Raw genomic sequence first — 14066 nt, 5'->3', positions numbered from 1 at the left:
TTAAAAAAAAAAAAAAAGGAAATCCTGCCATTTTCGACATGGATGTACCTTGAGGGTATTCTGCTAAGTGAGATAAGTCAGGTAGAGAAAGACAAATACCGTATGACCTCACTTATGTGAGGAATGTGGAACCTGAAAAGAAACTGAACTCAGAGACACAGAGAACAAATTGGTGGTAGCCAGGGGCAGGGGTGAGGGGGGTGGGAGAAATGGGTGAAGGTGGTCAAAAAGTGCACACTTTCAGTTATGAAATAAGTCCTGGAGATGTAATATACAGCATGATGAATGCAGTTTAAAGAAAGAAAGGAAAAAACATCCCACTGTGCCAGCATAAGGTCTGTTCAGTGGCATCATATAGACAAGAATTCGCTGTCCCAAAGGAAACCACTCCGCAAAGTGGGGTGAGCTTCACTAGCGCTGCTTTGAGAGAGAAAACAGCTCTCTCCTGGATCAGGAAGAGTGACTAAAAATTGCAAGGGGGGATTTTCCTGGGGTAGTAACACTGAAAAGTGGACCAACACATAAATCCACCTTCACACCTTCAGCAACGGGGAGTTCAGTAAAGGACCCATGAGAGGCTTACAGAGTCCCCAAGGAGATGACTGTCCTCAGTAAAGTCAGAAAGAGCCTACCTCCAGGGTAATCATTTCCCGTGGGAGAGGGGTCGACGGGGACTTCTCAGGCACTTGAATCTCAATCTCATTATGCATCTGATCTTCCAGAAAACCTGAGGGACGAAACCCCACCAGAGAGCCCAAGGTGACTGTGATTTTTCGTACCTAAGGAATGGGGTCAAGCAGGACAGGTGCCTTTACCAGCTCAGCTGCCTGAATTGCCCTGGGGACCTGCCTCAGCACCTGGATCCCATCTCTAACCTCCCCCACCATCTCCAGGATCACCTAGAGTAGCATTACAAAGAGGGGCATATTGCAGTACATCAGCCCTGCAAACCATTTCCCTCCCTGCCAGTTTACTTTAGACACGAAGCAGAAAATTAGCTTACGGAGGATTCTCTCCAGTGATTCACACCTTCTGACTTCATTCACAAATTTCCTTTGGAAGCGGCTTTCGTTCACATTTAACTAGAGGGGCGTGAGAAACCACAAGGCACACATTAGTAGCAACTACTGCCAACATATCCTTTTTGGTTATTTTATTTTATTTGCTGGAGAATGTTGCTGGAATCGTCTTAAGACTAGATACTTCCATGCATAAGACAGGAGAGTTCCAGGCAAAACACAACTTGTTCTTACACTCAGTCCCCCAAATGCTTCAAGTTCTGGCCTCCTTATACTTTTAGAAGTCCTCTTGTAGCTACGGTTTCCTTATTTTTAGTTGTACTTATTATCCAAATATGCCTTGAATTCCTCAATGACGTCACGAATATGACAGGGCCTTGAAAAGTGCACAGCTCCATGCAGTGGATCCTGGTCTTCAACAAAAAGTCAGCATCCTTGTGCCTGTGATCCTCAGCTCAACCCAATAAGTGTTACTGAGGAAGTGCCCCGTGTCAGATCCTGAGCTAAGAATTAGGGCTGCAAAGAACAAGACATGAGCCTTCTCTGCAGGGCTTGGTTTTGACCCTGACCTTAGTGAGAAAATGAGTCCAATTTTCTAAATTGGATTCAAAAGACTTTGGTGAGGCTCTAAGCTGCCTCTGGGAAATAATACCCCAACACCATACTCAGGACAGTCCGATGGTGACAGATGGTAAACAGACTTACCATGGTGATCATTTTGAAATGTATATACAGAAGTATCGATATCCTGGTATGGGTGTGTACCAGAAACTAGCATAGTGTCGTGGGTCAATTATACTTCAAAAACAAACAAACTCATAGAAAAAGAGATCAGATTTGTGGTTACCAGAGGTGGGAGAGGAGGGAATGAAGAAATTGAATGAAGACAATCAAAACGTACAAACTTCCAATTATAAGATAAATAAGTATGAGGGATGTAAATGTACATGATAAACATAATTAACACTCCTGTACATTATATATGAAAACTATTAAGAGAGTAAATCCTAAGAGTTCTCATCACGAGAAAAAAAAATTTTTTTCTATTTTAATTTTGTATCTATAGGAGATAATGGATGTTCACTAAACTTACTGTGGTCATCATATCACGATGTATGGAAGTCAAATAATTATGTTGTACACCTTAAACTTACACAGTATCATAGGTCAATTATATATCTCAATAAAACTGGAAAGAAAAAAACAAAACAAAAAACAGTCTAGCCTAAGAATGTCACTCTGCAGAGACTGTGGACTCCTCAAACTAGTCAGGAAGAATTGGTTTCTGCCCTGAGGACAAAGTTGGTAATCCATGCCATTGGATATATCACCTGTTTTGAAGATCATACACAAGAAATAAAATACGGTGCCATCTTTGTGCCTACATTAGCGTGTCGATACATTCCTACAGAGGAGACACATAGGGAGGAAGGGAGAACATGTTTGCTAATCACTTGCCCAATTTTATCACAAATCCCAGCCGGAAGAACTAGAACCACCGAATTCCATCTATTGCAGCCCAGGGCTCTTCTCCCTGAACTTTGTGCACTACTAAGAAGCGGAAACTCCGCCTTCCTCTGGTCTCCAAAGAACGCAGCACTTACATCTTTGAACTGAACCAATCCAAGCTCTCCAAGCTCAGCTACACAGCAATATGCAGCCTCCACCTGAAGGAAGAGCTGTGATAAACACATCTCCTCACTTCGGAATACGGACGCCATCTTGACCCAGCGTCGGTCTGCAGGAGACAAAGATATTTGAGGTAACAAATGTGTGAAAACCTTAGGACAAAAACTGGTTTCAGTTGAGTTAAATTAAAATCCAACAGAAGAAAAAAATGTAAAAGGAACCACTCCTGATTTTAAAAACAGAAACAAAAACAAGGTAGTACTTTTCACCACTATCAGATTGGCAAAATATTAAATTAAAAACATATGATTAAAAACTTATGTTTGTGGAGGGTATGAGGAAGCAGGCATTTTCATACACTTAATACTTGAAGTGTACATTTGTACAGCTTTTTAGAGAGCAATTTGTCATAGCTACCAAACTTGATATTACTCATATCCATGACCCAAGATTTCTATTGCTCTTCACCCAGATAAACTTGAGGATGGGAAAATAGATTCACAAGGATGTTTCTGATAACACTGTGTATACTAATTATAATAAATAGATCTAACCTAGATACCCATCAGCAGGGGAATGATTAAACTGATACAACAGAACCCTGTGCAGTCAGCAGGAATTAAATAAATCTGTATGTCCTCTATAAGGAAAAAGATATTCACCCAAATTCCATTCTCATCCAAGACCCTCCAGACTGCCCTAATGCTGCCAAACCAAATTGTCTTCCTCAAAGTCCAACCCTTGGAAAAACTATCACACCTCCCAGAGGGAGTCCCTTTTCCTTATCATTTTATAATGTATAATCTATTTGCCAGACACAGGGTTTATCCTTCCTGTTTTAATCCTTCCATTGTCCCATTTTCCCACAGGATAAAGTCTAAAACCCTTGACATAGCCAAAGAAGGGCTGTGTGTCTCATTCGGCCTCTGCCTTCCCCTCCAGCTTGACCCAATTTCTCTGAGAGCGACCTCAGGACCTTTGTCCATGCTCCCCCTAGATTTGGAACCTCAACCTCTTCCTTCCCACCCCGCATCCCCCACTCGCCACATACTCCTGTCATTCCTCCGTCTCGGTGTAAGGATCCTCTTCCTCCATAAGCCTTTGCGGATCCCCAACACTCCTGGCGAACTAAGCCCCACAGATATGCTCCCAGAATATAATCATCTGCAATTACTTGCTTAGTGTCTGTTTTGCCTGCTAGCCAGAAAAATCCATGAGGTCAGAACTCTGTGTTTTCCACTCCATCACCAGTCTAGTTCAGTCCCAAATAAGTGCTCAAAAAACATTTCTGGATTTATTGACTAGAGGCTAAGCCTCATCCCTCCCTCCAGAATGTAGTCTGGTCTTCCATTTTTGCCTTTTGACATCGAGATGAATGAATTTTTCATACTGCCCATCCTGGTAAGTAAGGCAATGTTTTCATAGATAACGGGACAGAAGACATTAGTTTCTTGCAGACCAAAGAGCACAAGGCAGAGACCCTTCCTTCCTACCCCAGCCTTGTCCGAGCAGGTCCTGGGCGCGGGTCTCCCGAGGCTTCCTTTGCCGGACCCGAGCACGGAGCGCGGGCCGCAGCCGCCGGGCCGGGTGGGTAGGGCTCGCGAGCGGCGGGCCGGATGGGACCAGCCCGGCCGGGGACTCCGCAGGCAGCCTCCCGCGGCTTCTCCTCCCCAAGTGCCCGCAGAGCCCGGAGGCGGCTCTGTTGTATCAACACCGACCTGTCCCGGGCGAGGACAAACCTGCCCCGCCTGCCGGCCCTGCTCAAACCCCCTCCCCCTCCCCGCCCCACCTGTGCGCTCGGACCCGACCTTGGGCCCCCACCAGGAAGCTGTGACTTTCTTCCCTAAGGAAGAAACTTACTCCCCAGTAAGCAGAGGGTTTGGGAAGAGCTGACTTGAGGCCTCAGAAGGGCCCTAGAGACAACCTCCCTGTGTATCTACTACGCATATTAAAACACTCCTTTTTATTGGAGAAATGAAGCAACATTTAAAAATAGCTTTGGAAAACCAAAAAACATCACACTCACTACTACCAACAATTAATTTCAAAAACCACTTTCTTTCAAAGGAGAATAGACAAACAAATCCATCTAAATACACTATGGCTAAAATTCAGCTTCCACGTGGCCCAGGTAAGGAGACCAAGCCAGCTGAGAGATTCACCCCCCCCCCCCCCCCCCCCCCCCCCCCGTTCTTACTGAGGTTTGCTGTCTTTCCCATTTATCTGATGAAGGGGTGAGGGGCAGAGGAGTGAGCCAATTAGATGTGTCTCTCTGCAGGGGCCACCCGAGTTCACTTTGTAGAGCCTTTTCTCCAGGTGAGGTGAGCAGATCCCCCATAGACACCCTGGATGCCTGTAAAATGTACCCTAGAATGAGAGGGTGCTTTGGGGTTTGTTTGTTTATTTGTTTCCTATACTTTATTGTGGAAAAATTAAAGCATCTGTCCCACAGGTGACTTTTGCATATGATCAAATTAGAACCATTGCTTTTGAGAACACAGGGTGAAAAATCTAACTTTAGCTTGGAGGAAGCAGGGAGGAGCAGGGTGTAGGAAACAATCACCGAAGAAGACACAGCAATTCTGCACCTGGGGCAGTAGAGGCAGGGCCTCTGAGGGCCCTGTAGGAAAGGTACTGCTTGGGTTTCTTAGGAAACTGAGCTTGGCCACACCCACCCATCTCAACAGGGCAGATCCACTCAGGAGTCCAGACTCACCTGGGCAAAGTTTCAAAGACTGAACTCAGGATTCACAAAGCAGAGCAGGAAGATTAGAACTGAACACTTGCAAAGGTATCACCAGTGTTGACTCTGCCTCTCCCATAGGATAAGCTGGAGAGGCAAGAGGCGCCCCTGCCCCAATCAGTGCCTCCCTCTTCTTGCTCCTCCTCCCGCCCATCTCCATTCTGCTCTTCACTCCAGCCGGCTGTGCTATGTTTTCTGGTCAGTGGGTGGAACAGTAGCTCTCAAAGGTGCTGGTGCTCAGGAATCACTGAGAAGCATATAGAGAAAAACGGTACATCTTGATGGTAAAGAGCAGAATGAAGATCCAAACTGCCTGGGTCAGGAGCCCATCTTTGCCTTTTACCAGGTGCAATCTTGGGGAAGCTATTTAACCCCAGGGTTTCATTGTCCTTATCTGTAAAATACAATAGGATCTTAGATATTTATTTAGCACATGGAAGTACAGGAGGGAGATGTAATTTTCAGGTTTGCTGTTTTTTTTCTCCTACATCCCCAAATCAAAGGTGCAGAAGGCCAGCACACTCATATGATGCTGGGAGCACTCTAAATTAGTACAACCTGGGGAATTCCCTGGCAGTCCAGTGGTTAGGACTCCGAGCTTCCACTGGTAGGGACAAAGGTTCAATCCCTGGTCAGGGAACTAAGATTCCACTCACTTATTTATTGATATATACATTTTTTGGTGCAGCAAGGCCAGATATATATATCTATATGTATATTTGTACATATATATATGTACCATCTGTCTGAAAGGCAATTGGCTTGTCCTTTGACCCAATAATCCCACTTGTGGAAGTTCATCCTAAAAAAAAATTTAATGATGTAAATAAAAATTTAACTACAATCATGTCTATTGCAGCATTGTTTGAAATAAGCATGTAATTGTAAAAGACCTGAATTCTTTCATCCATTCAATAAATATTTATTGAGAGTTTATTATGTGCCACTCTGTTCTGGGCTCTGAGGGTAGGACAGTAGATAAGAGACAAGGGCTTCCCCTCATGAAGCTTATGTCCAGATGTAAGGAGACAAACAGGAAACAAGTAATAAGTTAGCAAGACATTGCAGATTATGAAAAGTGCAATCACAGCAAGATAGGCTTTAGAGAAATGAAGAGAGATTATTTTAGACAAATCGTCAAGGAAGACATCTCTCATTTGAGAGGAGGTAGCATTTGAGCTGAGGTGTGGAAATTTTTTAAATGAGTCAGTTTTGCAAAAAGAAGCTGCTAGAAGGGTATTCTAGGCAGCAGGAACCCAGATGCTAGAGCAGGGGTGTGACATCATCGCAATAGCTAATATACCTATTGAGTGCTTGCCATGTGCTGGGCATTGTTCTCATGACTGTAGAACACAAATACTTTATGTGTATTAGCCCATTTAATTTTCTTAACAACCCTATGAGGTTGGCAGTGTTCTCATTCTCATGTTACACATGAGGAAATAGAGGCACAAAGAAGCTAAGTCATTTGCCAAGGTCACACAGTCACTCATGACAAGTCATCTGACACCAGAGTCCTTGCTGACAACCACTGCATGATATGGTCTCACGATCTGAAAGGGCCCAACATGTTCAAGAAACAGAAAGTGGGCCAGTGTGGCTGGAACACGTGAGAGGTGGGGAGAGGTCATACAAGGTGTGCCAAGTGGAGGCAGGGGCCAAGCCATGTGAGAGCTGATGGGCCAATAAGAAAGTTGGATTTTATTCTAATCATATTGGGAAGCCCTTTGGGAAATGTGAAGTACGGAAGTGACATTACTTGATTCACATTTTTAAAATATTATTTGACTTCTGCTTCTGGAAAGATGGAGCAGAAATACTTTTCATTCCTGACTTGTAAAACTGAAAACACTGAACATTATATATACAACAAATATTAGAAGGCTCTAAAAGATGCAGAGAAGATAGACCGTCTAGGGAACTCCAGGTCTGAGAAACAACGCAGAGGTGAGAACTCTGGGTTTTCCTCTGCCTCGTATATTCTATAGTCAACAATATAATTTTTTTTTTTTTTTTGGCCACTGGGCATGGGGGATCTCTTATTTCCCCAACCAGGAATCAAACCTGTGCCACCTGCAGTGGGAGCTCAGAGTCTTAACCACTGGACCACCAGGGAGTTCCCTCAACAATATACACTTTTTTTTTTTTTTTGGTACCTCATATATTCTAGATGTGGTGCTGCAGAAGCCAGCAAGATATAAAGACAAAAAAAAAAAAAAAAAATCCAAAGAAGCCTGCTCTCTCTAGCCAAAGGACCAGGAAGGGAGTAGCCTAGCCAGAAAGAAGACTTTCAGATAATGATCACTCTAATCCAGCCAAACCTCACAGAAAAAAAATGTGGCCCCAGCCCCACCCATGCCTAGACTTCTACCCTCACCCAGTTGTACCAAAGCAATACCCACAGTGTGGTGTCAGAGAAGGTCAAGTGGGGTGCCTGGACTCCCAGCTCACCTGTGGTAACAAGGCACTCCTCATTAACCTGTGTTGGGGTGCTGTCAGACGAGACAATCAGAACTTTCACCTCTGCCCATTGGTAATGAGGCCACCCCTCCACTGGGACATGGAGGTCATGTGAGGAGCAGTAACAAGGCACCTCTGCTCCTCCCATCCAGAGTGGTGCTAGGGCCCAGGGTAGGCCACCGCAAAATGTGCCTCAATGGCATATTGATTATTTTGAATTAAAGTTACTTAAGAGGACTTCCCTGGTGGTGCAGCGGTTAAGAATCCACCTTGTGGGAAGACATTCAGGAACCTTTCTGAAACCTTGAAAATGTTAAAGTATGTGGGCCGAGCGATGGGATTCAGAATGTCCTGCTTGAGCAGTGGAGGAGCTGAGGGTGCGGGGCGTGGAGACTAATATCACCCTGTTTGGTCCTGAAGGGTGGCTGGTTAGCCAAAGACGGGTAAGATTCCTCAGAGAAGGAACAACCTAAGACAGGCACAGCCGCAGAGGGGCCAACAGGGGTGGTGCATAGAGCCTTCCTTATATCACCCTGTTTGGCCCTGGAGGATGACTGGTTAGCCAGAGACGGGTAAGATTCCTCAAGGGAGGAACAACCTAAGACAGGCACAGTCGCAGAGGGGCCAACACGGGTGGGGCACAGACCCCTAATATCTGAGAGAGGTCTCCTGCCCCCAGGGCTGTTTTGCTCTCCACCCCCAGCTCAAATCCACACCTGCTCAACTCGGACCCAGGAAGTAAACAAAGATAATTGCCTCAGTCATGTGAGGCCTTTGATTGTTTATGAGTGTAACCTGAGAATGTTAGCCCACAAACTCAATAAAAGCAACCTGGGATGAGTCAGCAGGGCTCTTGATCAGAGAGGTCTTGAGCCCCCCGGTCCCACTTTTCTCTTCAGTCTGTGTCTGTGTCTTCTTCAAGCTTGCGGCACCCGTCACTCACCTCGAGTCGCCGAGCTGATCCCGGCACCACCTGCCAATGCAGGGGACACAGGTTCAAGCTCTGGTCCGGGAAGATCCCACATGCCATGGAGCAACTAAGCTTGTGTGCCACAACCACTGAGCCTATGCTCTAGAGCCTGTGAGCCACAACTACTGAAGCCTGTGCTCCTCAACAAGAGAAGCCACTGCAATGAGAAGCCTGCACACCGCAACGAAGAGTAGCTAGCCCCCACTCGCCACAACTAGAAAAAACCTGAATACAGCAATGAAGACGCAATGCAGCCAAAAATAAATAAATTTATAAAAATAATAAAGTTACTAAAGAAACAGCCAACTCAAGAAGGACACCTTGACACACACCCCCACCCAGTCTCCCTGAAAGCAGGAAATAAATCTCTCATGCAAAAGGTGCTCTCCCTGCATCTGAAGGTAGGACACCCTTATCACCAAAGATAGGGAACTTGGGAAGCCTATGTAAACCAACCTCGTTACTTCTTTAATTTACTACCCCAGCCCAAAATCTGTTTAGATTCTTCACTAATTGGACACCCCAAACCTAAGTCCTTTATCCTTTCAATTCCTCCCAAATGTCTTGTTTCTTTGTCTAAAAAGGATAAAAGCTGCCTGCTGTGGCCTCTTCTTAGGTCCCATGTCTATGGGACCTCCACACATATGAATTAAAATGTGTTTCTTTTTCTCCCATTAATCTGTCTTGTGTCAGTTTTATTATTAGTCCAGCCACAAGAACTCAAGAGGGGTAGAGGGGGAAATTTCCCCCTCCCCAACAGCGCCATCAGCAAAGGACTAATGAACAAAGGACTAGTGGAGAAACTACTCTGCCCGATTTCAAGACTTACTGTGCAGCTACAGTAACCGAAATTGTAGCAGTGCTGGAAAGATAGACACAGAGGTGAATGTAAGAAAATGGAGAACCCAGAAATATCCCCACACAAGTCCAGTTAACTAACAAGTCCAGTCAACTAATGCACTGGAGCAACTGGATCTCCATAAGCCAAAAATTGAACCGAGACCCGAATGTCACACCTTATAAAAAAATTAACTCAAAACAATGTAAAGATAAGTTGAAAACATAAAATCATACAACTTTCAGAAGAAACACAGTAGAACACTTCCAGAACTGAGGGTTTGGTGAGGAGTTCCTAGACAGGACACCTCAGTGCAATCCATAAAAGAATAAAGTTGATTTAATTTTTTTTTTCCCTGAACAAAAAGACCCTGTTAAAAGGATGGAAAGACAAGCTAAAGGCTGGAAGAAAATACTGATGCAGCCCACATACTGATGAAGAATGCATATCTAGAACTTACAGAGTTCTCATTCTTCAACAGGAAAAAAAAATGAAAAATCCAATTAGAAAATGGGCCAAAGACATGAAAAGACATTTCACCAAAGAGGATATACAGAATGCAAATAAGGACATGAAAAGATGTTCAACATCACTAGCCATTAGGGAAATACAAATTTAAACCATAGTGAAATATCAGTATACATCTATTAAACCAGCTAAAATAATAAATACAATTCCAAATGATGTCAAAAAGGAACAGAAATTGGATCTCTCATGCATTGCTGGTAGGAATGTAAAATGGTACAATTGCTTGGAAAATAGACAGTTTTTTTTTTTAAAGAGTAAACATACATTTTTTTTATGACCCAGCAATCACACTCATGGACATTTACTCCAAAGAAATGAAAACTTATGTTGACAAAAAAATCTGTCCATCAATCCTAGCATCTTTCTTTATAATATTCAAAAAACTGGAAATAACCAAAATTTCCTACTTATGATACATCCATACAATAGGCTACTATTCAGCACCAAAAGCAATAAACTACTGATAAACACAACTCTGATGGATCTCAAGGTCATTATGTTGAGTGAAAAAAGGTCAAATGGATGATTCCATTTATATAACATTCTTTAAATGACACAAATTATAGACATGAAGGACAGATAAATAGTTGCAAGGGACTAGGGATGGTGACATGTATCAATATGTGTGATGATGAAGGGGTAACAGGAAGGAGAACTTTGTGTGATGGGATAGTTTCATATCTTGATTGTGGCACTGGTTATATGAATCTATACATGTGATAAAATGACAAAGAACTACGTACACTCTTTATTATTGTCAATTTCCTGGTTTTGATATTGTACTATAGTTATATAAGATATAACCAATGGGGAAACTGTGTGATGGATACAGGAGACCTCCCTGTGCTATGTTTGTAACTTTCAGTGAAATCTACAATTACTTCAAAATAAAAGTTTTTTGGTTTTGGGGTATTTTTTTAAAGGTTTCAATAAGAGCAAAGATGACTTGTGCTTAGGTGGCATTATACAGTGGAGAGAGAACAGAGAAAAATTGTGGAGGTGTGTGTCCTACATCAAACTAGTCCAAGAGATTTGAGCATCTGTGGAACAATAAGTTCCCATCATGAGACTCAGTACCTTCATTGCAAAATGAAGATGTAGAGCCAGATGAGTGGTTTTCAGACTGGGGCACAGAACCCTAGGGATTTTGCACAGCCCTCTTCAGGCACCACTTTGGGGCAGTGGAAAGGAAGAGTCAAGATGCCCTGCTTCATCCTGAGCAATACCTTTATCTATGGAATTGCTGTATGATTTTTTTGTTTGAACGAAGAATTTCCTCATTAAAAAGAAGTATGAGGGACTTCCTAGGTGGCACAGTGGTTAAGAATCTGCCTGCTAATGCAGGGGACACGGGATCAATCCCTGCTCCAGGAAGATCCCACATGCCACGGAACAACTAGGCCTGTGCGCCACAACTATTGAGCCTGCGCCCTGGAACCCATGAGCCACAACTATTGAGCCTATGCACTGCAACTACCGAAGCCTGCACACCTAGAACCCGTGCTCCACAACAAGAGAAGCCACCACCATGAGGAGCCCACGCACCACACTGAAGTTGCACTCACCGCAACTAGAGAAAGCCCATGTGCAGCAACGAAGACACAACGCAACCAATAAATAAATTAATAAATTTATTTATTTATTTATTTTAAAAAAGTATGAAAACTAGAGGGGGAAAAAGAAATAAAATAAAAAACTACTCTGAAAGCTTCATGAAGAAAAGATTGTTAATGGACAAGAGAGGAAGCTAGTTTGTCAGGAAGAAATTTGAAATGATTTCAGTGAGAGCAGGTGGTTCATCCTTACGCCATAATTGGTAAAAAGAATAACAAAGCCTTTATAGCCGTCATGTTATGAATTTTTAATTATTTAATTTTTTTGTGATAGATATATATAATTTTTTAAAAACAAATTGCAAAACTTTGGGAAAAAGATCTCAAGAAGTTAGAAACAATATAAATGTTCAGCATCAGGGAACTGGTTAAATAAATTATCACACAGCTGTGATAGAATACAGTGCAGCTATTAAAATAGCATCAAAAGTATTCTATTGACAAGGAAATCTGTTCTTGGTACCTTGTTGGTGAAAAGTATTTTATGAAACTGTATATATAGTACTGATGACAAATTGAAATTATAATGGAGTGATCATAGTTCAGGCAGACAAAAATGGAGCCGGGTGGCCATTGAGGATCTGGTCTCAGACATGTCTCTGTACCACTGAGAACTTGAACTTTCTCTGAACTATACCAGATCCAAGGACACTACCAGCTGTATTCCAAACAACACCTACCAGCTACAACCTTATGGTCTCAAGGTCTCCTTTTGTAACTACACAACAATTTTGGACCCTAATTAATCCTTACTTAACAAGCACCCTTACTTCTTGCCAGCTCCAATTATAATTCTTGATAAACAACTCACATGACCAACTGGAACCTTGCCATTTTTGCATTTCTAAGTCTCCCCAATTTGTAGCCCACCAGAACACAGTTGAAGTGCTTCTTGAATTTGTGTCTCCCAAGCTGCAGTCCTAAAAAACCCCAAATAAACACCTTTTTGTTTCAATCAGGTCTATGTTTCTAAAATTTTCTATTTCTAAAATTAATATACTTGGATTTTCCTAGTGGCGCAGTGGTTAAGAATCCGCCTGCCAATGCAGGGGATAAGGGATCGATCCCTGGTCCGGGAAGACCCCACATGCTGTGGAGCAACTAAGCCCGTGCGCCACAACTACTGAAGCCCTCATGTCTAGAGCCTGTGCTCCACAACAAGAGAAGCCACTGCAATGAGAAGCCCGCATTACAACGAAGAGTAGCCCCCACTTGCCGCAACTACAGAAAGCCCGCATGCAGCAACGAAGACCCAAAGTAGCCAAAAAAAAAATTAACATACTTGGCATAGTCAGCAGGATTCAGCAGTGGCAACTGGTGCTTCTTCAAATTTGGTGTCAGGTACCTACATGGACCCACTGTGTCCAGCTGTCTCTTCAGCTGAGTCAGGTCTCCTGGCTGAGGACCTTCTGGTTGAGCTTCAGGTCTTTATTTGGGAGTTTTCTTGGTGTTGACACTAGTCCCCGCCCACCATCACCTTTTTTGAGAGTGGGGCTTTTTTTGTTTGTTTGTGTGTTTGTTTTTCCATCTTGAGATTTGGATTTTAGGTTTCAGTGAGTATTCAGAATAATAGGAAGCTCTTACAGAGAAAATTCAACGAAAAATCACCCCCACCCCCACCCCCACCCCCACCCCCACCCCCATAAACCCCTGCTGGCCTTGTATTTAACATCTATGGACACTATCCTGTAACTCCTTTTAAAAAATGGGTCCATTTAACCTGGGATGATTACATTGGCCAAAATGGGGAACTTCAAAATTCCCTAATTAGTCTATCTTCATGCATGACTAAAAATGTTTCAGAACCAGACAAATAAAAGGAAGCATATTTTAATTAGTGTCTAGCGGCCTCTAAATGTAACACCAAGAAAACTGCTTTCCTCCAAACTATAAAAGAAAAGTTGACTCAGACTGTCTCTAAACTTGAAAAATCAGCTGAATGAACTCTCTTGCCCCTCTCTAACCCCCTCCCAAATTCTGCATCTTCTCTATCCTTTTACTCACCTCTTTCCAAACTCCTTTTTTTGTTTGAAAGACCCCATCCCTTCTCCTTCTCCACCAGACCCTCTTCCTCTTCCTTAACCACCCTGTCCTGGCAGCGCCTTTTAAAACTAAGCTCACTGGACAAGAGAAAAGACCTGCCCTAGCGCCTCAGCAATTCCCCAGGCCTTCCTACAAATAATCAGAAAATAAATCAGCTGGAAGCCAATATTCAAGGGGTAATAGAACCAACTGTTTTTGTTTTGCAAATCTCTACAAAACTAGA

At 43.2% G+C, this 14066-nt stretch overlaps 1 protein-coding gene across 1 annotated transcript in view; it reads right to left on the bottom strand.

Moving 5' to 3' along the window:
- ATP6V0A4 (ATPase H+ transporting V0 subunit a4) overlaps window positions 1-710 on the bottom strand; it is a 46708-nt gene extending 45998 nt beyond the window's left edge. Inside the window, exon 1 of the mRNA XM_057731329.1 lies at window positions 633-710. Within this exon, the coding sequence (XP_057587312.1) occupies window positions 633-710 (78 nt within the window). The remainder of the gene's footprint in view (window positions 1-632) is intronic.
- Window positions 711-14066: the final 13356 nt, after the last annotated feature.

Source organism: Hippopotamus amphibius, chromosome 4 (genome assembly GCF_030028045.1).
Source record: "Hippopotamus amphibius kiboko isolate mHipAmp2 chromosome 4, mHipAmp2.hap2, whole genome shotgun sequence".
Lineage (NCBI taxonomy): Eukaryota > Metazoa > Chordata > Mammalia > Artiodactyla > Hippopotamidae > Hippopotamus > Hippopotamus amphibius.
The sequence above is the reverse complement of the archived record's forward strand: the minus strand, read 5'-3'. Positions and strand labels throughout refer to the sequence as shown.